At 43.4% G+C, this 24634-nt stretch overlaps 1 protein-coding gene across 6 annotated transcripts in view; it reads left to right on the top strand.

Moving 5' to 3' along the window:
* The window catches only part of how (protein held out wings), a 131356-nt gene extending 107083 nt beyond the window's left edge, over positions 1-24273 (top strand). The window contains exons 3-9 of one of the 6 annotated variants that reach the window (XM_043017975.2): positions 9788-9904; positions 11079-11222; positions 11422-11512; positions 11972-12034; positions 13268-13558; positions 18225-18313; positions 21181-24273. In XM_043017975.2, the coding sequence (XP_042873909.1) occupies positions 9788-9904; positions 11079-11222; positions 11422-11512; positions 11972-12034; positions 13268-13558; positions 18225-18301 (783 nt within the window). In that variant the 3' untranslated portion in view covers positions 18302-18313; positions 21181-24273. Of the gene's footprint in view, positions 1-9787; positions 9905-11078; positions 11223-11421; positions 11513-11971; positions 12035-13240; positions 13925-18224; positions 18314-21180 lie in introns of those variants that run through there. The other 5 variants (XM_043017967.2, XM_043017992.2, XM_043018000.2 and 2 more) reach the window with 5 other exon arrangements.
* The last annotated feature ends 361 nt before the right edge of the window (positions 24274-24634 follow it).

Raw genomic sequence — 24634 nt, 5'->3', positions numbered from 1 at the left:
CATAAGCATGCGTAGCCCGTCGTCGTAGAGACAAGTGTGCGAGGGGAAGGGTGACATGCGACGACACTTGACAGGTACCTGAGGGGCACATAGCGTAGAAGTAAAGGCATGGGTGTTCTTTGTTGGACGTCGGCGAGTTGTCAGCTTTCCCTTAGTCGTTTGAAGTGCGATGTGATAGATAATTGTAAGGGCAAATTGCAGAGTACTGTCAGGCATGTGGCTGTTGCGGTCGTTCGGCTTGTGGGGTGCGCTGGGGGCGATCCGGAGGACGGGGTGGTGCTCCCCAGGCCTCCTCGTACGGTCGCCTTAATAGCACGTGTTACCACTGTATGGGCGTTCGTTGATGTGCTCTTGTCACGAATTACTCTCCCGCGACGCATCCGTCCGGGAGGAAATGCGGCGCGCTCATCTCCTTTCCGCAAACAGAAAGAAAATGCAAAAAAGAAAATAAAAAAGTCCGGAGATTGAGGTAGGTTTGTGGCCCCATTCTTTGGAGGCGCTCTAAAGCAGGGCGAGAACAGGTGACATCGCTGACGTGTGTCAGAGACAGGGGGGAAGGGGGAGGCTGTCGTGGTGACGTGTCCACGTGTCAGGATTGGCCGGGGGAGGGGAGGTCCCGGGATGGCGCCGCGCAGCTCTCGGTGGGATTCCTACATCAACACGGCCTGACCCCCTCCAGCTGGCTGTGTCCTACCCCCGCCGCCCACATGCCGCTCAGTGATCCCAGCTGAACGTCACCTTGGCCGCTTGCTGTCCACGTCGCTTGTCCTCTCTGGCGGTTGATGTAGGGCGAGTTCGGGAACGCTTGTTCAGCCCTTGTCCAAACGGCCTCCCAGACCCGAGTTTGGCCGCGCCCTCGGCTGGGGGGAAAAGCTGCCCGACGGCCTTGGACACGGGGCTTCGTTCGGCCAGTGCTTTATGGACAGCTGATGCTTGCGATCAGGAAAGCCATATCCGGGACCTGGCAAAATGCTTGCCCACACACCGCAAGCACACGACGGCTGTGGTGCGAGCCTGACACACGCCTACCCGGGGCTGTCCTGCCCCCCGGACTGCGTAGGTTTGAGCAGGCTCGTCTCTCCTCTTCCATTAAACCCCCTTCCCTCTCCTCCTCCCTCCCTCCCTCCCTCCCTCTCTTTGCTCCTCGCCCTCTCCTTCCTCATCTCTCTCTCTCCTCTCCCTCTCCTTCCTTATCTCTCTCTCTCCTCTCTTCTCTCCTCTACTCTCTCCCTCCTTCACACTCTCTATCCTATCCCTCCCTCTCCATTATTCACTCTACATGCCTGTCAGTTTCTCAATCCTTTGACCCCCCCCTCACTCTGCCTCCCGTTTATTTATTATTTTTCGCACAAAAGTGTTAAAAAGTGTCCCGCCAAAGTGCCGCAAGTTGGGTGTAGTTTGAATCGGAGGCGACGCGTGCCGGAGCGATAGAGAACGTTACGGTAGTGAGATCCGTCATTGGTTTTGATATCATCTTGACCCTCCGGATCGTGCCGCCCCCTCCCCTGCTTCCCTCCTCCCCTCCCCTCCCCTCCCCTCCCCACCCTCTCCAACACCCCCAACCCTCCACCCACTCACCCGTCCCCAACCTTAGTCTCTCCCCCCACCCCCACCCCCACCCCCAAACTCCGCCCGCTGTCTCATCAGCCCCCCCGCTCATCATCTTAATTTATGCTCGTTACCACCGCAATTACGTGCGCTCCTGCCCTTACACCTCGCCAGCATTCAGGCAATCTTTATCTTTTGTGGGTTATCTCGATCATGGGACTGATGAATGAGGCAGCCTCGGTCTTGCGTGCAGCTGTTATGCCCCTCCCCCCTCTCCCCTCCCCCCCTATTCCCATTACTCGTACCTCTGCACATACCCTTGTCATACCCAGTGGTGTTATCTTGGCGTGATTGCGCGGAGGTATCGGGAACATGGGAGGGGAGGGGTTGAAGGAAGGGTAAGAGGTAGAGGCAGAGGTAGGGGTAGAGGTAGAGATAAAGGTAAAGGTAGGGGTTCTAACGGAGGTTTAGCTCACATTACCTGTATCGACACTTTGAAGGCAGGCATTTCGCCCCCTTGTGCCTGGGGGGGGGGGGAGCTCTGAGGATGCAGGCAACAACACCTGTTCAGACAATCCTATGCGTGGTTCTAGAGCCTGCGCCCGGACGACCTGTAAGTAGACAAAGTAGATGGTGTGAGTCCACGTAATAGATCACGTGGACGTATGGCGGTTGAGCTCAAGCGTGGGAATTATCGACACAGCTCATTACGTCGCGCTCTAATGCCATCAGCCGTGGCGATTCCGCGTCATGCTTAGCTCCATGCAACGCGAAAGCGAAATTGCAACCTTTCAGATGACCGAGAAACTTGGAAGTGGAGACCGCACACCCACGCCTCCGTGATTACGCAGTGTAATTCCTCCTTGCTTAACTTTTTTTCTAAGGTGTGTAACATTCGATCTTCGGATAGTTGTTTCATCACGAGCGCGCGTCCGAGATGCCGGTGGATTTCGGAACCAATTTAGGGCGACGCAAGGCTTCCGAACAGGTTTGAAATCCTCGCTGTGCTGGAGATGTTCCTGATATCGCCCTTTACGACGGACAGAATGATGGACGGCGCTGAACTCGCGGCGTCTTAGTTTTCCTCGCCCTCGCCCCCTCTGAGATTCAGATACACCTGGACTCTATAAGGAACCCGGAGGCGAGATAAGGATCCGTCGCCTTTTCTCTAACCTACATCGGATGTTCCCCGCCCTAGGAGGGGTGAAGATATACCTTAAAAGGTGCTGCGTTGGCTACGGCAGTGGTCCCGGCGGCCGATAGGCCTAGGGACGCCTCCGCTGCCAACTTCTGAACGCGGGCATTATCTCATCGCCCGGCCTCATCGCCGCCGCAGCCCGGAGGAGGCCCAATGGCTGCTCGAAAGTTTTCATTTATAAGGAACGTCGGCTTACAGAGCCAGCTTTCAGGTCATTCCTACGTTCGTATGATTCTCGTCCCTTTGCCCTGGCCATGGCTGAGTGCCTAGTGTCCTTGTCGAATGGCAGAAAGTAATGGACGAGCCAGCGCCGTAGGTCCTGCCTCGCCTCCTCTCCATTAGTGCTTGGTCTGTGACACACGTACCTTGCCTGGGTTACCTGACCCTCCGGACAGCACTTTAAGGACTTCCGCGGCCTTGGCGGAGATAAGCGCTTGACAGATAATAGGGAGGAGATAGAGCAACGCCATCGAACCTTCCTTCCTTGTTGTGCTTGGGACGTCTAGGGAGAGACGTTTGTGTGATCTTAGCCGTCTTCCTCTTTGTTATTGTTATCATTATCATTATTATTTGTAGTTTACATACTGCCCCCCGCCCCCTCCCCAACCATCTCCGAGGAATTCGTCGCCGCCAGAGGGTAAAACCGCCTCGCGTGCGATGGCAGGAATACAAGGAGAGGAGGTAGCCGTCGCCGAGACTTGGCTTGGGCGATAAGTCACCGGCCAGAGGAATGCGTGCCTTGACTTTTCGTGATCGCGCGGAGGTGTGGATCAACTCCGCGCCAGGGTGGGGGTCCTTCCCCTGAATGGAAATGTGTAGTCGATGCTCAAAAGAGTCGCCGACCCATAAAACTCAGCGGGTTAGCACCTAAGCCCGGTCAGAAGATCCCAGGCGTTCCCTCAAATGGAAGGCGCTGGGGGTGCCTCCTCTGTGCGTGTGAGGAGGGAGAGGGAGAGAGAGAGAGAGATCGCTGCCCTTGATGGCGAGGATGTTATCCTTTGATCGGTCTGGCTTTTTAGTCGGAGTCTCATCTGGCGCTGCCATAAACGTTGGCATTTTTTTATTTGTTGCAATGCCTTGTAGGGGAGGTCTGTTTTCGATGGGGGAAACGTGAGATTTATTATACACGTGATTACACCATAACAGTAGATGCATTAATTTCTCTCTCAAACACACACACACACACACACACACACACACACACACACACACACACACACACACACACACACACTCACTCACTCACTCACTCACTCACTCACTCACTCACTCACTCACTCACTCACTCTCTCTCTCTCTCTCTCTCTCTCTCTCTCTCTCTCTCTCTCTCTCTCTCTCTCTCTCTCTCTCTCTCTCTCTCTCTCTCTCTCTCACTACCAATTCATAGCAACTAGATGGGAAGAAAGACCAATGTCTCTCGCTTGCTCGGACGTAAATATGTTACGACAGGGTTTCCTCATCGCTTACCCCGTCTGTGGAGAGAATGACAAGTGGCTTGCGCTCTCTCTCTCTCTCTCTCTCTCTCTCTCTCTCTCTCTCTCTCTCTCTCTCTCTCTCTCTCTCTCTCTCTCTCTCTCTCTCTCTCTCTCTCTCTCTCTCTCTCTCTCTCTCTCTCTCTCGTTGTGTTAGTCTATCTTCCTGTCTATCCGTCCGTCGGTCTGTCTGACTTAGTTGTGTCGTCTGGACGCTTGCCTTGCCATTGTTGCTCGGGAGGACTAACGATTCTCGTGAGACAGATTCAAAGGTCAGGGCAGAGGCCGACTTTTGATTGGGGGGGGGGGGGCTATTGTTACTCGTAACGTGAGGCCTTCTGGGTGATCTCTAATCGAAAGAGGGAAAAATCTCTTGATTGGATCTCTCTAGTTAAACGAAAACGCGTATAAGGCCCTCCTTGCCTCCTCCTTCTCTTCTTCTTCTCCCTCCTTCTCCTTCTCCTCTTCTTCCTCCTCCTCCACCTCCTCCCTTCCCCCTCCTCCTCCTCCCTCCCCCCTCCTCCTCCCTCCCCCCTCCTCCTCCTCCCTCCCCCCTCCTTCTCCTCCCTCCCCCCACCTTCTCCTCCCTCCCCCCACCTTCTCCTTCTCCTCCTCCTTCTTCTTCTTCTCCTCCTCCTCTCCCTCCTCCTCCTCCTCCTCCTCCTCCTCCTCCTCCTCCTTACAAGCACGTAACGGGGAGCAAAGAGCCTAGTCGAGAGTGGCTGTACAGTACAGGGTGTGTGACTTGAGCGCATTGTGTGCCGTGTTTATGATCATTCTAATGCATCTGCCGCCGGCCGGGGTATAAACACGTGGCGGATGCTTGGAGGTATAAACAGAGGGAACGCGGTGTACTGGAGGGGTGTCGTACAGCCTCCGAGAGCGAGTGGGGGTGTAGGCCGGATGTCTATGCATCTCCATCTCGTTTTGTCCTCTTCATCGTTATTTTCCTTGGTTTCCTCGTCGTCATTTTCTCCCCACAGCTTCATTTTCTCCATCCTTATTCTCGTTTTCATTGTTCCTCTCCTCATTTTCCTCGTCCTTATGCTTTATCCCCCCCCCCATCCCTCTGTCTGTAAGCTTGCATCTCCCCCCTCTCCTCCCCCATCCCTTCCCCCCCACACACACACCGCAAAAAGGGCACGGCGCACCTGTCCTCTCTGGTGAAGTGATGGCGTGCGTGGTGCCTGCGGCGGAGCGCGCTGCCGGGACGGGGTAGAGAGGAGGGGGGAGGGGGAAAGAGGGAAAGGAGAGGGGGGGAAAGGGGAGGGATGGAGGGGCGTAAAAGTGGGAGGATAGAGAGATGGAAAGGGAGAGGAAGGAGGAGGTAAAATAAGGAAGAGGAATGAAGCAGGATGGGAGGAGAGTGAAGAGGGAGGAGGGTAAGGAAGAGCAACCAAGAGGAGAAGGGGAGGAATTAGGAGGGATAAAGTCTATTGAAAGGAAGGGGGGATAGGAGAGGAAGGAAGGGGGTTAAGGAGGAGGGGAAAGGGGAGAAAAAAGGGAGAAGGAAAGGCGAGGGAAGGGGAGAGGGGGAGGAGGAGGGAGATGGAAAGGGAAAATGGTTTAGAAAGGTGGGAGGGGAGGGGGCGGGGGGTCAAAGGGGATTAAGATGGCGATCAGATACGAGATAAAGGAGACACGTCCTCATTAATTTATTTCTGACGAGAAACTTGTTTATTTTGGCGGTGTATGCGGAGATGATAACGATCCCACCAAACACTCACTCACTCACTCTCACCCACCCAATAACTAACTATCGCTTACTCATCTTTCTGTCAGTCTCTCCCTCTCTCTCTCTCTCTCTCTCTCTCTCTCTCTCTCTCTCTCTCTCTCTCTCTCTCTCTCTCTCTCTCTCTCTCTCTCTCCCTCTCCCTCTCTCTCTCTCTCTCTCCTCTCTCTCCTCTCTCTCTCTCTCTCTCTCCTCTCTCCTCTCTCCTCTCTCTCTCTCTCTCTCTCCCTCTCCTGTCTCTCTCTCTTTCCCTCTCCTGTCTCTCTCTCTCTCTCTCCCCCCCCCTCTCTCTCTCTCTCTCTCTCTCTCTCTCTCTCTCTCTCTCCCTCTCCCTCTCCCTCCCTCCCCCCCCTCCCCCCCCCTCCCTCTCCCTCCCTCTCTCTCCCTCTCTCTCTCTCCCTCTCTCCCTCTCTCCCTCTCTCCCTCTCTCGTCTGCAGTAGGTGTATACACATAAACGTTCCTAATTTCACATGTTTTGCCGGAACGATTTGCCAAGAGTACACGCGTGCAAGCAGATGCCCGAGAAAGAATGCTGAAGCTATGTAGGTGAAGGCACAGGGTCACTAGCGCACTTTTAGATTCGTGGATTTCGAGTGTTTTGGTTAGTTGTTTGTCGTTAGCATTGCGAACCTGGGAAAACCTTTATTTGCATCTTAGTCCAATTGAGTGTTTTTTTTTTCTTCTTCTTTTTGTATTTTTAGTATTTTTTCTTTAACCAAAAGATTAGTGTGGCACCGTGAGTTTGACGTGGCATTTACTTTACGTATGTTCTTGCTCTTTGATTTTATGGCACTCTTTATTCCTAGTATATGTCAATGTGCAGCATTAGTGTCCGCGTTTGAGATCTTCATTAATGATAAGTTCCAAGGGTTTGTGGGCCGGGATGATGACACTTCGTTTTCCCGCCAGCGTTAGGAGTCGTTCGCGAGGCTTTCCGTCACATTAGTCCGATCCCGAATGTTATTTCTTGCGGCGGACGCACACTGCCGTGCCGGCCAGGTGGCGCCTCGCTGGGAGAGGAGCTTTTTGTGCGGCGGCCCCCCCCCCCCCCCCCCCCCCCCAGCACGTGTCTCCACCCGCGCCCTCCTTTTTGCTCATGTCCTGTGACTCCCTTCCCTTCCCTTCCCGTGCCACGCCACGCCGCGCCGCCCCGCCCCGCCCGTCATCATCTCGTCGGCCCCACACCTGGAGCGACAGCATCTCCCCAGCATCACTTCCTAACGCGTACTTCCTCTCCTCCGTAATTAGGATCACGTCACGAAAAAAAGAAAGGGGGGGGGGTGATTCTTCGCCTTGTGCAGGATTTGATGCACAGAATTTTCACAAAGATCAGTTCATCTCAGCTGGGATGCTAAGGGCTGCTCTCTCACGAAATCCAAGTATTGCGCGGTTATGAATGACGGAAAGGTGCGTGGTTATGTGTTGGTAAGGCTGTGTAGTTTAGAGAGTAAACAAGTGTGTAGGCATCCAGCTGTTGCACTTTGACACCCATGTTTTTTGTTTTTAATTCTCAACGTCAGACCATATTATTTAGCCTTCAATGGATTGACTCGTCTGGCTCTCTCGGCGGAGTTTCATTCGCCAGTCTATTCCTAGGGGTTGATTTCAGCGAGGAACCAGATTGCGATGGGGAAATTCGAAATGATTGCAAGTCCATTGATTTGTATATTACGTGTTACACGTCATGACTCCTATTTCCGTGCACATATTGAGTCACGTCTGGCAAGCCAAGCGACTTGGGTCATGCTGAAGTCGGGCCTGGTCCCCAAGCCCCCTCTCTCCTCTCCCACTCTCTTTTCCCTCTTCCTCTTCCTCTTCCTTGCCCTTTCTCCTCTCCCTCTCTCCCTCCCCTTCTCCTCCGCCCCCCTGTCCCTTTCCCCTCTCTCTCTCTCTCTCTCTCTCTCTCTCTCTCTCTCCTCTCTCTCCTTTCTCTCCTCTCTCTCTCTCTCTCTCTCTCTCTCTCTCTCTCTCTCTCTCTCTCTCTCTCTCTCTCTCTCTCTCTCTCTCTTTTCCCCTCACCTTCCCTCCCTCTTCCTCTCCCTTTCCCCCTTCTCTCTTAACCCCTTCCCCTCCCCCCCCAATTCCCCTTCCTTCCCACTTCCTCTGCCCTTCCCTCTCCTGCTGTAATGAGTGAGGGCGCCAGGTAGCATCGTGCGTTTACGTTGGCACGCGCCGATGGCACCATGGCACCCCATCTCCCTCCCGTTCCCACCTGGCTTGCCCAATCCACGTACTCCTGTTTACTCGGTCTTGCATTCCGAATTTGCGTGTTTGTGCACCACGTAAGGGTACCCTGTTGGGGGTTCTTGCATCTGTTGATGTTGTTGTTTATAAACAGTAGGGTTTTATGGAGCATCGATTGACGAGTCTATTTAAAAAAACGCAGAGGAAAATCTTGTGACTTGTTGAAGGTTGGAAAAAAAGAAAAAAAGATGAGACTGACTCATTGGGTGATCAAGAGGAAAGAGGGTGGGGGGAGGGGGGGGGAAATGGGGTTGTTAGTTTTAGCATGGATGACGAGTTCGAGTGTTTACCTTGGTGGGGGTCCAAGGTTTGCGTGGCACAGTAGAACCCAGGCACTATCTTGCTTTTATTTCTCTCTCTTTATTTCTCCCTCTCTCTCTCTCTCTCTCTTATTTTTCTCCTCTCTCTCTCTCTCTCTCTTATTTCTCTCTCTCTCTCTCTCTCTCTCTCTCTCTCTCTCTCTCTCTCTCTCTCTCTCTCTCTCTCTCTCTCTCTCTCTCTCTCTCTCTCTCTCTCTCTCTCTCTCTCTCTCTCTCTCTCTCTCTCTCGCTCTTTTATTTCTCTCTTCTCTCTCTCTCTTTCTATTTTTCTTTCTCTCTCTCTCGCTCGCTCTCGTACTTGCATGTGTTTTGGGTAAAGTTCTGCGGTGGGAACTCCACGTCATCGTGAAACGTCCAGGAGGAGGGACGTGTCGCGGCGACGTGACCCGCCGAGCCATCAGGGAGGCGCAGAAGTGACCCACGCGCATGCCGACAGCCGCTGCGCCACCTGGACACACACACGCCCAAGCCGCCCCTTCGTGCGCGTTGGGCGAAGTGGGAAAATCGACGGCGGCCTCTCAGGAAGGAGGGCGAGGGGCGGGCCGAGGAGGAGGACGCCGCCCGTGAGAGAGTTCGAGCTTGGGATTTTTATTTTTGGGCGGCGGAGACGGACGCAGCGGTTGAATGCAAATAAGTAGCGCGGCTTTGCCTTCATGGACGGAAGAGGTTCGGGTCGGTTGGGATGGGTTGATGGGCGGGAGCGGGGTTGGGCGGCGGGTGTTGTCATGGGTAGGGTGGTGGGTGTATATATAGCGTTGGGTCTGGGTCGCACGCCGCTTGTGTATTAATAACCCAGCCCAGATGGACAGACGCCACCGGTGCTGCTACCTCGCACCAGCACCACCACCGTAGCACTGAATATTGTCGCTGTTCACGAGATGAAGTGCCGTCACACCTGCTGCCACACTCGCGCCGCCCGTCATATCAAACGCCACCCACACGCGCGTAATACATGGCACGCCGCCTTGACCTGGACACGCCATTGGCCTCTTCATGACGTTTCTTTTGCGTAATGGCCAAGTGCCGACCGCGGTGCGCACGTGACCCCCACCCCACCCCACCTCCATCCCCCTAGTCTTAAGCGATGATTGGCTCTTCCGTACATTACGTGAAAGCCCCCCCCCCCTCCGCACACACCCCTACCCCATCCCTACCCCCCAACCTACCCCTTTGATGCAAGTATTTTGGCCTCTGATTTGCCCGGTTGCACGACACGTCAAACATTGTAGCAAGAGTGATCTCTAACGATTGTTTAATTTTCTCTCCTTTCAGTTCAACTTCGTGGGTCGAATACTTGGGCCTCGAGGAATGACGGCCAAACAGCTAGAGCAGGAGACCGGGTGCAAGATCATGGTGCGCGGGAAGGGCTCAATGCGGGACAAGAAGAAGGTTAGTCCCCCCCACCCCTACCCACCCCCGTGCACTCTCCCCTCACTCGCCAAGGCACACAAAGAACTGGAAACTTGCTATACTAACTTGTAGAATATAACTGGTTGGGTTGTTTGTTGTGTCTCAATCCTTTTGGGTTTCACCTCCTATCTTTCAACCCTGTGCCTTTCCCTCTCCCTCTCCTTTTCCTCCTCCTTCTTCTCCTCCTCCTTCTTCTTCTTCTTCTTCTTCTTCTTCCTCTTCTTCTTCTTCTTCTCCTTCTCCTTCTCCTTCTCCTTCTCCTTCTCCTTCTCCTTCTCCTTCTCCTTCTCCTTCTCCTTCTCCTTCTCCTTCTCCTTTTCTCCTCCTCCTCCTCCTCCTCCTCCTCCTCCTCCTCCTCCTCCTCTCCTTCCCTTTTCTCCCTCTCCCTCCTTTCCCTCCCTCCCTCCCCCTCCCCCTCCCCCCTTTCCCTTACCCAACCCTCCTTTCCTTCCCTTTTCTCCCTCTCCCTCCTTTCCCTCCCTTCCACTCCCTCCTTCCCTTCTATCTCTTTGCTCTCCTTCTCTCTTCTATTGTCTCACTCTTGTAACCTCACCTCATTCCTCATTAATTTTCTCTTTGACTAATAACAAATGTACTTTATAATTATTATGTTGATTAGATTTTTTTTAAAAACCCCATTCATCGTGATTGTTTGTTATATGTTACATGCTGCATACTCAGGAACAGGACTAAGTCATGCAAAAGGGGATATTAACAGGATGTAAGTGGATAATGTTCTTGGTATGAAGTTTATGCATATGTAATATCTGAGGAGATTTAAGAAATGGTAGTATGAATCTTCCTTCAGGACAATTTTTTCATTGCTGATTAGATGATAGTCATTGTTTGTGTGTCTTTGTCATTATTTGAATACAACTCTGTTTTTTTCTGAATATTCTGGAAGTACCTTATGAGTAAGAAATTGTCACTGCATTAAGTAAATATTGTGATTGTTGTCTGTTTTGAAACCATAGAGATAATTTACTAATTGTCACTGTGATGGTACATCTAATTAAGTTTGTCTTTGTTTGTTTCGTATTGCATGTAAGCCTTTGATGTATTGGCCCTTTATTATACAATGTAACTCAGGTGATCAGAAGCAGAAGGTCTTGGCAATAGCACTAACCACTTTGATTTGTAAATTGTGACACAGGAGGAGCAGAACCGTGGCAAACCCAACTGGGAACACTTAAACGAGGAATTACATGTTCTCATTACTGTAGAAGACACAGAGAACAGAGCCAAACTTAAAATTCAGCGGGCAATCGAAGAGATCCGGAAGCTGCTTGTTCCATCAGTGAGTTTGGCATTTATTTTTGTTCTTTGGTGTATGATTTTTATACATATTTTCCCCTCTTTTTTTCCCTTTAATTCGTTTTGAAGATTATTCTTATATTGTATTGTGTATTGACTATCATGACTATCAGACCATCATTTTTAAAGATGTATGTATTTGTATTGTGTTTCATTTTTTTCTGACTTCTTGCTTATTATAGGCTGATGGTGAAGATGAACTCAAGAAGAGACAGCTAATGGAGCTTGCCATAATCAATGGCACATACAGAGATTCTTCCAGCAAGAATGCAGGTATGATCCATCTCTAATGTTTTAAGCACCATTTGTAGTTATTACACCTTTAGTGTTATAATTTGAATTCCTGCTTGTGACTTTGCTTAAATAATACAAGTTATGACTATAGAGAGGACTGGTGTGTTACTGGCATCATATGCTCTAGGAATAGCACTCTTAACAGCAGTGCAGGTCATATACACACTCAAGTAGAGCACCATACAATAGGAGAATTTGCCTTTTGGAAGTATCAGACCCTATTTGTAGTTGCAGTATGTGATTCAAGTTCCTAAGAGCACATTTGCCTTGCATGTCTTTGATCAGTCCAAACCACTGTACTGGAATAATACAGTCGACTCGTTACAGGGGCCACATCCTAACAAAGGCCACTGATCTGTAAACGAAGCCCAATTAACCCCTTTTTAACATTAATTTCAATCACTTATATTGCATTTTGTTCTGGCCATTTCCTTACAGTGGCCTTTTTGGCCTCTGCCCAGAGCAGCCACTATAACGGGGGTCGACTGTACCCAGTGAACGGTATAGTACTCTTGCCGTTTTGATTTATTATTGCTTATATTAGACAAAGTTGAGGTTACTGTAACTTTAACCTAGAGTTGAAGTACTTAAACTCTCCTTGGTATATTGTAGTTTTTTCCTTCAGTTGGATTGATAGACCCTGTTATATTATAAGATGAATTAATGCATTACTTGTTTCATTTAGATAAAGGTGCGGTAATTGATACAGTCTGTGTGACAACATTATATGCAGATGCAAGTGATTTATAAAAGACTTTTGGTTTATAAATCAGCATTGTTATAAAGTCCCCACCATCAAGAAAGTCATTGAAAATTCCAGTGTGTGTGTGAATTGTCACATAAATGCAACTAGTAATGCAGCTTTATTGATGGCTTAATCTTTCTAAGATACATTATTATATGTTTTTTTGTTTTGTTTTTTTTATTCCCACAGCTACAATAATATTTCAGACAATAACAAAAGTTGTAAGACTTCTTATCCAAATGATCTCTTTATAGTGCACCCTCTCACCCCGGAAAAAGAAAAACGAAAAATGTTATTGTGTGCTTGTAAAGATATCCAAGGTTCCCTTTGAAGATGTTTAGAAAGGATTAGAGAATACTGAAGTAGGGTAGAAGCTTTAGATAGTCACTTTCTATGATAATTATTGATTCCTCTTTGTCATATAGAATTGAGCTTTAGGTAAGCACTTTCTATGCTAAATATTGATTGTTCTTTTTCATATTAGTTTGAGAAGTTCATGGAAATTTTATTTTATGCTAGATTAGGAAAAAAAACATTTATCAATTGGTAATAGCTTTACTTGTTGCAGTGAGAATCATTGCAAATTGGAAATTGCAGGGCAGTTTTAGGGGGTCATGATTTATAGTGATATTAAAATCTCAACAGCCACCTATTTTAGTGCACTATAAAGAGACTTCATAGAATAGATTTTTAACAACTGGATGTCTGAGATTTAATATAACTAATGATTTGCAAGTGTTCCTCTCATTTGCAATATTTTATGAAGTTATAACATAGTCAGGGAATGGGACTTGGATAATAAAACTAAATTCATTGCTTTCTTTTCTCCAGATCTAAAGTCTCATGACTGTTAAGGGGTATAGTTGTTTTCCATTTTCAGGATGCACTAATTTACATTGAGGAGTATGTGTGTGTTGGTGGTGGACTGACTGACTAACATGACCTTCTTTGCCCCTTGCCAGAATTTGAGGCACTGGGTCATCTTGCAGGGGAGGCACCACGCCTCATCACGCCAGGAATGACTCTCCCGTCACCGCTGCGTACAACTACACCGCTGGGTGGTCCTCCTCTCATCATGCCTGCAAGGATCCATGTTCCCACTTCAAATGCACTGATAAATGGAACAGGAAATGCTGGGATGCCGCCACCACTGATTGCTGCAAGTGATGCATCTGCTAGTCTCCTGTATGCTGCTCCATATGCCGCTGCTGCAGAGTATGCTGCCAACTACGCTGCCCTCACCTCCCCCCTCCTCACTGAGTACCCCCCGGACGCTGCTGGTGGGTTGTTTGCCAGATGAACCATGTACTAGTCCACCCACACCACCCACACCACCGCACCCACGCACCGTTCACACACCCACCAAGGGTTAACCACACTATCTGGCCATGTTGCCGCACACAGCATTTGCAGCGTGCGGTGGTGTGTTGCCATGATTTTTGTGGGGCTCGTCTGTTGTGCTAGGGATCCCAGCTCTGGCTTTCACTTGTTCTTCTGTGTATAGGGAAAAAAAAAGCTTTCCAGCAAAGTAATATAGCTGATATGATAGTGTAACCAAACACTTGTTATTGGCCGAGCTTCATAATTTTGAAAAAAAAAAAAAGATTTAAGTTATCAAATGTTGCTCATTCAGCGTGCATAATAAGCCCAGTGATTTGTTTATTGCATTCCATTTTGTGGCCAGTGCTTTCATTGTAAATGTTTATGTATGGTGCTTTTTCTACCTCTGAGAAATGTTTGAAAAGAAATGCTTTAGATAACCTGTTTCATTCCCTCAAATATTTACAATGTGACTCAGAGGACTGATCGTTGTGAGGGGTTCTCAGTGCCAAACTTAAACTTGGCAGTGTGCATTATAAGTTACTGAAAATATTTTATAATTCTGCTAGAGTCTGAGGTTGTGAAAGTTGATGGCTCTTATATTTATTTATACTTCATTTGATATAGGTAGTTTGATAGCTCTTTTGCAAAGTGTGTTTTGAAGTTGGTGGCTATAGGCCATGAGTTAATTGATGTTTTTCTTATCTTCAATAAGATGTTACAACATAGGTATATTAGAGATTTAATTATAGGACTGTACTTAATTTGTCTCTTGGTCGTGGTGGCGGATGCAGTAATATAGTTATTCTTGGTTTTGGGTTGGCAGTCTTGCATGCTTTAGATTATTTAAGAGCATCTAATTTTAATCAAATCTATACCCACTTCCTCCTCAGTAATGCATTATTAAACTAGCCTAACTTTCTTGATTTGGAATATAAGCTTAATATGTGTCCAACAGATATCCTCTTAGTTTTGTGAAGCTAATGCTGAAATTGGAAGAAGTACCACTACATATATATATATATATATATATATATATATATATATATATATATATATATATATATATATATATATATATATATATATGTATGTATAGATATATTTATATGTATATATAGATATATTTGTATGTTTTTATAGATGTTTATATATATATATATATATATATATATATATATATATATATATATATATATTATATATATATATATATATAATTATAGATATATAATATATAGATATAGATATAGATATATATATATATAGATGTTTACATAGAAAATATATATATATATATATATATATATATATATATATATATATATATATATATATATATATATATATATTTACATATATATATATATATAATCACTCATACATATATATGTATACATGTATGTGTGTACATTTGTTTGCAATTTTATTCAGAGTTTAAAATTACAAATACAATATTCTGCTGACTCTGATTTTTAAAATTAAGATTTGAAACCAACAGTTGATTTTGTATGCATTTCTATTTAGGAATATACTATTAGCCTTCTTAAGAAGCTTTAAGGCAATCCATTGGACACATATGACAAATAATCACATTGCCTTCCTAGTTTTCATTATTTTGTTTCATTAGTCTATTATATTTTTGTAAAACCTTCTGGGGTTTGATAGAAGCGTTAAGTTTGAAATATTTATTTGTAAATGCTGAGTAGTTGTTGAAGGTTCAGATGAATAAACAAGGCCTTGTAGTCTTCCTGTGGGAAAAGAAGTGTCCTCTAGAAAGGCAATATGATACAATCCAAAGCTGTTAATAATCATCTTTTTAAACAGGAGCTGGTTTGTGCAATCTTTTAGAATGTAGAATAACACCCAGTAATGGTGAGTTTGCTTTCCCGAGACGGCATCAGTTCTGTGCTACAGGGAGGCAGCTCCTAAAGCCATTGGATATTATCCTGATTCTCATTAATGTTCTCATCTTTCCAAATGGTGACAATTTAATAATGAATTTAATAACAGCTACCAAGGGACCAAGTTACTAACCGAGGTGACAGCGACATGGCAAGTCGGCTCTAAGTTCGACCTTATGCCTCACCTGCTGTGCTAACACATACTCAAACTGCGTTCATAATGGTTCAGCTTTCTCTTAAATGCAAATCACATGATTTTTTTTTTTTTTTTTTTTTTTCATTTTTGATTATTATTTTAATTGCCTTTATATCCCATAAACATCAATATCAAGTAGAATACAACAGCATTTGCTGTAAAGATTTGAAGCAACCAAGGAACGCAGATCGTGAATTGGATTATCAAAGCAATTGCCTTTGTAGGGTTGTAGATCTTATAAGAAATTGATAATAGGAAATCAAACTTATTGCTATTCAGAAAGTTAATGATATGTCACATAAAGTCATGCATGCTTCTTTTTATTCTTATGAATGATAATATTCTCTGTATTGATTATCATTATTTTTATCATTAATACTTTGATATGACACATATGCATCTCCTTTTTATTCATATATATAAATATATCATTTTCTAATCCATAGAAACACAGGAGTTGGATAGTAGATGGTCTAGTGCCAAATAAGGGAGCAAGGCAATTGCTTAGGAAACTGTTCCAGATTGATGGGTCTCATAGAGGCCACTAATGTGCCATAATTAACACCATTCAATCCTAGGTTGAAGAGAGAAGACACGGGTCAAATGCTAACCATACTGTTTTTGCCGGGATCACAATTAATGGTCACTGTTTAAGTAATAGTAGCAAAGTTCATTTTCCTTGAAAATTGTTTTGCTTTCATTGCTCGTCCTTGAAGTTTGAACTCTATTTAAGATCAGAGTTACACCAGTTTATGTGGTTCAGTAAGTACTAATTTGATTGTCTGAATAAGACAGGGTTGTATATTGATTTCTTCTATAAATTGGTTATACCTTTGAAAGCTAGATAAGTCAATGTCACTTGTTACTATTACTTAAATACTCTTTAACATCTGTGACCTTTGGTGATATTAATGCCTGGTTAGGTAATGGAAGGGAACTCTGTGCCACACTGTACAGATTACAAATTTTGGCAACCACTTTAACCCTTTGATCATTTAAGGCAGGGACTAGCTTAAAATGTGACACCTACTGATAATGTAATATGTACAGCTGTAAGATTCCCTATGGGATATCAATATATTTATACTTCAGATCTAAACCTCTTGGCTGTGCTATTGTCTTTTGTCATTTTCTTCATTTACAAACAAAAACTTTCATCAGCATTATAGTCACAAAGGCATAATTTAAAATGCATTCATTATCACAAGCCTAGCACAAGCACATACCTAAAATGTACTCTCTATAACTTAAATCAGTTAATTCCCCTTGCACCTCATTTCATATGTAATCATTTTTTGTATTTCCCTTTTAAAGATGCATTCATTATCCAGTGGATGTATAGTGATCAAAATTATCATTTTCAGACTAAATGAAGTTATAAATAACAGAATATAGATTGAATTAAGCCAAAAGGTATAACATGGTTTGGAGGTAGCTCTAACAAAATTCTGTATATAAGGTTGTTGATGATAGGGTCGTGACGAGGTTAGCAGAAAGGATATTTCTTGTTTTGCCAATACTTGTATGTGCAGTTGATAAAAGATATCAAAATATTGCATATTTTATGTTGTTGTTAACTTGACCGTTGTTTTATTTGCTAAGAATATATGTCATGGACTCTGCTGGTGTACATAAATGATCCGTAACCTGAAATATTTATATTGATAACCAAGATTACTTTAATCACTCTCACTAGTCATAGAACTCATTAGGTCTGGTAATGCCAAACAGTTCGTGGTACAGAGTCCCCTAGAAAGAACACATCATTTGGTTCTGGCTTAGAGGTCCCTGCCTCACAGGGCCTTGTACAGCAGCATAACACCACTACTAACAGAACTAACTGGCCTTGATTGTTTCCAGCTGCAGTCTGATTTCGGTGGTGCTATAAATGTACATACACATGTTTGAAATCAGGTTTCCTTCAAGATGTCTTTAATCATGGCCTAGTCTCTTATAGACAGGTCCATATGATCTTTTGTGATTTTTTTATCATTTATTTTTGTACTGTTGTAGTTTACTTCTTTTTTAGTTACCAGTGAGGACTTTAATGTACTAAAGCAGCTTTTGTCTAGCTTTGATATCTGTCATTTGCTTTTGATATGTTATACACGACAGGATTTTGTGGCAAAGTGTCACTCAGCAGCAGTTGTGAATTTTTCTTTCTATAAATGTAATATGTTAAATGTACTATGGAGCATAATTATCATGCAAATAGGATGAAATGTGTACTATTTCTTAGTCATAGACAAGAGTATTAGTGCTTTGCATGAATGCAAAATTATTAAGGGGAGCCAAGGCAGAGGCCGACGTTTGTGACAAAAGAACTAAATTTATTCACTTTGATGCCTACTGTAGGTCCTACATTTTCAAGAGGATGGGACTTTAGAGTAAGCATAAAAGGTGTGAGTTTATGTAGTTCTTTTGTACAAGCTGTGCCCATCCTTTGCTTGGGCTTGTTTTCTGACACCTAAAGCCGTTGTATGGTGTGTACGATGCCACATGATGCCATCACGTTGTGTTGTTCAGGTGTAGCGGCTAAGCAGCGGCGCCATTTGGGCCAGGCACGGGAGCACCCCTATCAAAGGACGGGTACGCTCTCGTAGGCCACAACCCAGGTTAGTTGAATGTCACTAAGACGATTGCCCCCATATCATGCTCCCCTCCCTCACTTCCCCCCACCTCAATGGTGTATTTGTATTGCTCGCTTGAAAGAGCATTTAACGTGTCTTACTTCAATAGTCTCTTTTTATAAGTGCTGCCTTTTAGTACATTAAAATGTTAGTTTTCCTTATTTTTATAAGAATTACTATGACTTAAAAATGCTGACTGTTGATGTGGGGAAATGATTTATTTATATTTTAGTCATGTTTATGATATATATATTTATAATGTTCGGGCGTGGTGAGACCTATTTTTGATTCTCCTTCAGCTTATCAGTTTTATTATCTTTTGAACATTCCGTCCATGCATTTGTTTTTCCCAAAGGGCATCCTGATAGCTTGTAATTTATCAGACTTTTTTCTCTGTTTTTCTCTCACTTTTTTTTTTTTTTTCTTGCTACTCATATTTTGGAATCATCTTTTAAAAATGCCTGTCAGACTCGAGTCACTCCCGTGCGGAGTTTGGCAGGAGATTGACTCTGATTTTGTTTGCCAAATCTGGAGCTCTTCATTTCCATAGTATTTGAACTTCATAGCTGGAGGAGTTTTCTCACCATGCCCTTTCCTAAAGTGTTTCCAGACCCCTTGTGAAGCTGGTCAATAAAAAGAGAAAAAAAAAAAAGAAAAAGAAAAAAAAAGTATATTGAATTTTGTCCTTACATTGCAACTTTCATCAGCTTTTGACCCTCAGTAGGGGTTTCAGATGATTTAAGAATAGAAGTGATAAATTATCTCACAAGAAAACCCTACTAAGGCTTGAGTTTACTTTGTGCATCTTTATCCAAAAGGTGATTAAGAATAATGATTTTGTTTTTTCAGGTTCATGACAAGTGTGTTGAGTTTGTTGTTTACAATTTTCATGAACAATTTTAGACATTGGGTCACTATTTAATTTTTACTATCAAGGATTAAAACTTGGCCAGCTTCACACTAAGGGCGTCATTTATCTGCCATAATTTGTTTCCATTTATTGTAATTTAAGTAACTGAAGTTATGCTTTAAGAATGGGTAGTTGGTAAGGACTGTGGTTGCAAAACCACCTAAGAATGGGGCCCAAGAAAATATTGTGCTCACATTGTTTTTGAAGTACAGGTCACAGCTACAAGAGCCCAAAGTATCTGTATATCTCGGGATCTTTGAATACCAATAAGTCATGAAATAAATTGATGAAGAAAAGTAAATAATGCTTTTCATTCCAAGAAGAAGAAAACAAGACAATAAATATGGATTCTTCAGCTCTGCTGAATATAGAATAAAGATAAGAAGAGGAAAATAGCCATCCTTAGAACATTGAAAATAATTAATCACCAGTTACCTAAAGAGAACTAACCAGCCTTGAGGTATTTGTTGGGCCGTAGTCATGACTAACGTACAAACCTGACTAATGGTCGTAAGGCCGTGTGTGCTTGCCTGAGGAACCAGCCTGTAGTGGGGACAGTAGCCTTAGAGTAGCAGTTGGGGCCAGACCTTTCCCTAAGTGCGAGGCCCCGTCATCTTATATTCTAAGCTTAAACAGATATTTCCATTTGCATATTATATCGACAGATTCATTGTTCCATATCTATTATAAATATTTTCACTCTATAATTTATCTACCCTTCTTTGACATCTGTATATTATATCTACATGGATATCCTCATGGTCTCATTTTACACTGTATTCATATCCTTCCAAAGACATGGATTCATAGCATTACACTCACACAGAGTAACAATACTACATCAATTACATTTTTGTGGTTCTTTTCATCTGCATGGCTGTGGGTATGAATGGTGTGTCATCCTCTTATCGGCATTTCTTTACTCTTCACTTCTATTCTTTTCCTTCTTCTTGTTCTCTATTCTCTACTCTCTTCTGCTTTCTCTCTCTGTACTTTCCACCTGTAATTATTCTCTTGCTCTTTTTTTTTTTCTTATGCTTTTGTTCATATACATTTATTGCATATATTCATAGTCCATTAAGTATGTATGAGTGTATGTATGTGGATTTGAGGGTTCTGTGTGTATGTACATTATATTCCTTCAGAGATAGGTTAATGTATACTATATTGTATATGTGGACAGAAGGTATGTCATACTTTCAAACTGTTTTGTTTTAAGTTCGTATACACCAGTTTAATTTGATGATTAAAGTTTCACTACTGGATATTTTTAAAGCTAATGCCTTTCAGTTCTGTATTTAAATGTATTTAAAAACTTTTTTTTCCTAAAGCTTCCTGATTCTCTTGTATGCCAATTTAAAATCTGAATGAGCTTTATTTACTTTTAAGTTACTAAACCAACCTCAGGTGATATAAATAAATTAGTATGACATATCTTGAACAAATGAAGTCCTTTGCTCTCAGTAAATCTGTTAATCTAATCAGGTAGAGAGAATGAAATATGGATTGTTGCTCTACACTTAAACATATTACATCTGCACTTTCACCTTCATCCCAATATTTCCATGCTTTTCTTGCCCAGGACTTCAGGGTGCTGCTGTCTGTTGTACCCTTATCCTTTCTCCTTTGCTGCCTGTTCATGGCTGGCGCTGTCACTCACATGGCGGGTGGTTCCGCATGCATGCTGCCAAGCAGGGCACTGTAGAGCAAGACTGTAGGTGGGCACTGTACATACATATTGCAGCTTTTTGTCCTAAGCCATTGGGTTCAGGGGTGGTTGATACAGTGCACCTTCATGTGTAAAGATCATAATAATCATAATAATAATAATAATCATATTTAGATTATGATGCTGGGGCATCCTGCACCAGTGTAATGTACTAACATTCGTTTCTCTTTTTCTGTTAACTCCCCTCTGGCTCGGATGATCCTGGTCCCTCAGCTGACCTGGCGCGTTGCTAACCCGCCCCGGGCTCCTTCTCTTGTGTCCCTCGTGTCACTACTGACCAGCACTGAGGCACCACCACCACCACCACTCCACCACCACCACCACTCACCCTAGGACACACCACTAACCGCGCTGCGCTCGGGTGCCGCAGCATCGCCCACCCGGCTCCACGATCGTCGGTACGTGCCATCGGTGCCGCTCCAATACCGCCCATGACCAAGGGCAGGTTGATGACCTATGGGTCTAATGGCCACTACACTGCCGACCCGTGTACAAGGGCAGGGCTCAGAACCTTCTGGGTGGGCACAGGGAAGCCTTTGCATAATGTTGAGGCTATGGTGCCTACGTGTCCCAACTGCCTGCCCACAGGGGCACGACAACCACCAGTTTGTCAACTAAACTTTAAAGTACTAACTTGTGTAGAGATACTAAATATTACAACAGAAACCTCTGTGACAATGTTCAAAGTCATTCCTAGGGTGGAATACTGCTCAGCTATAGGCAGCTCCTACTTAGAATCTCCAGTAACATAAGTGATGAATCTGTTTAAAGAAAATAAATTCTTTGTAATTCTGAAGATCAATTACTTGAGACTGGTACTATATAAAGTGTGCATTTAGAGATGGTGCTAATGTTAAGCTTGGTCACACAGCTTTATCGTTAGGGTCTTTGTGTTGTTGGTGTTATATCTTTATTATAATAGATTAGTTAATAGGTGTTAAAAAGAATCTCGATAGCTTCTAGTGCAAAGTGTCATGTAAGTTTTACTGTCAATCTTCCAAGCCTTGTGCTGTGATATGGGACAATTGGACCAATCTAGAGCCCATTAATATTTGGCCAATTTAAAGCGCAAGTGAAGGTGCAGCTTTCTTTTAAGGACAGAAGTGATAATACAGTGTACAGAATCTGAAGAAGAATGCCAAATCATAACCAGGATGTGGGAATAAAAAAAAAAAAAGTTAAATGACCATTGTATTAGAATTTATTCAAAGGAAGAATATTTACTTTTGTTTTTGATCAATGAGCAATTTATTTAAAAGTATACTTTTAGTTAAGAAGTGATTTAGATTAACCCAGTTGGTTAGTTGCTTTTTTGAATGATAAAACCAAAAGTTATATTGGATATAGATTTATGAATAGGATCCATTACACTTGAAAACAAGGGATAACAAATATAGCAATTACATAATGAAGCTATATTTGTTTTCCTAAAGCTTGTTAAGTGTAAGGATGTGGTTGGTGTAATTTAGTGTAAGTCAGATTGGTTATTAGACCAAATTAGAAGTGCCTTAATTTACTAGATGGGCTCCCCAAAACTACCAAGGTTTTCTTCAGAAATGACTATTGTATTTCTCTCTGAATGCCCTCTATAGTGGAGCCCAGTGGACCTCTTGTGTAGAGTTTAATGTGCCAATAGGAAAATAAATTATGATGTGGTAAGTAGCTGTTAGCCTCTTGTTGTTACTCAGGCGGGATTTTTGAAGAAAGCGAAGAATTGGGAAACTGTTTGCCACACTTCCTGAGGTTAGCAGGTTGCTATGGTGCGACGGTCATTGGCGAATATTAGCAGGTGAAGGTGTGACACTTGTGTACATAGTTGTTCATCATCTCATTATTGTACTTAACCATTTATTGTACTTAAGCATGGATCTATGCAATGACAATTAAATGAGAAGCATTTTGGGGGGTAGAAAGCCTAATGTACGAAGGTCATTTCTATTTTAGTTTTCCCATTGTCGCTGTTGTTTGTGCCATACTTGGATGTTTGGAAAGCATCCAAGATTCGCCTTCGTCTCAGTATGTGCAAATATTAAATGTAAGTAGTTGTACTTACCAGACGTGTCAACAGGTAGTTGTGTAAGTAGTATGTATTATGCATTAACATCAAACCATGTTAGGGTGGAGGTTCCTTTTTCATCACTTGTGGATAAGCTGTTGTACGCACATGTGCCAATTTTTGTATAGGATATAAATTCATCCCTGTTAATAAGCCTTCCTCTTTTGTTGCCTAATCTTGGTTGTGACTTCCCCAGAGCTTCAGTTGCAGGAGTTCAAGTTTTGAGTCTATATTTCAGTTTTTAGATATTTTTCTCATGCATGTAATTGGATGTGTACTTGGTGTACAAAAATGTATACTCAGAATAATCTAAAAAAAAAAAAAGTGTTAATGTTAATCTGGTAAGTGAAACTAAATGTATAATTATTTAAGCACAAGAATCTCAGTGTTCTAGATGTTATTTTTTTTAGTAAGTATGAAGCCTCCTGTTGAAATATATTTTGGTGCTACCCCACATATGCCAGCTAGTGAGGAGAGCGTAGTAACCACCCGTCCTGTTTGCATATGTCTGATGGTCGTGCTGGCCCTGAGCTATTATTATTCATTGCTTCATTACCTTTAAGCCAACTCGATAATCATACTCATTGTCACAAAAAGAAGAAGAATGACAAAGCATTTCTTTAAAAAAAAAAGTATATATATCATTTCTGTGATTTGCACTACTTAATGAAGCAAGACCTCTTGAAGGTTCAGGTACAACATGACTGGTGTTGTTTTGTGACTCCTGTACAGTGCCAGCTCTGGTACTTGTCTTAGGATGCGTCCGGATGATTGTGTCATATTGCTCACTCATAAGAATGAAGTTTTATTTCATTTTTGATGGAAGCTTGTAAATTATGAGATATAGAATATTAAATAATTTCTTAATATAAGAAAAGTTAAAGAATAACGTTTGTTTTTTACTCATTATCAAAAGGAATTCTTGTTTGGCTCAGTTCTTAGATGAATAGCCCAGATTTTTTCTTTTTTTTCTTTTTTTTATGTAACAAACACCTGCAGGAAAATACATGTACATAATATATCAAAAACTTTACTCACATTGCCCTAAACCTTCATCAAAATATCTAATTGAAGATTTGTGTTAATAATGGCTTGTTAATTGAACTCACAATCATGGGAATGGTATCACTGTGACGGTGGACTACTTACAGAACACTCAAGTTGGACAATGCATTTTAATCCTCAAGATGCAGAATGTATTTCATTTTATAATCTCCTATTCTCTATAATATAAAAATGTTTCGTACAAATCCTGTGTTTAACTTGTCCCTTTTCCATCTTCCTTTGAGCTACTAATGTTTTATATCTACTAATATAGAAGGTAATGAAAAATCTAATCATTATACTATGTGCATGGCAACTAGCAAATGCTTCATATCTAAGATTCTTGGCATATTCTTCTACAGGCCTTTGATAATACTGACTTCCAAAAACTAATATTATTACTAACTATAAAAGATACTCATAATTGGGCATTATCTATGAAAGATTAGGGAAAATTGGGAACATACTCCATACTATACACACAGTAGAGGTAAATACATGAAACCATATATATATATACAAGGGACTATTGCAAGTTCAGCCAAACTATATCACTATGGCGGCAGA

The sequence above is a fragment of the Penaeus japonicus genome, unplaced genomic scaffold (assembly GCF_977035675.1).
Source record: "Penaeus japonicus unplaced genomic scaffold, GWHDUDI00000001_assembly GWHDUDI00000009, whole genome shotgun sequence".
Taxonomy (NCBI): domain Eukaryota; kingdom Metazoa; phylum Arthropoda; class Malacostraca; order Decapoda; family Penaeidae; genus Penaeus; species Penaeus japonicus.
Note: the sequence above shows the minus strand (reverse complement) of the source record. Positions and strands in the feature narration are given on the sequence as shown.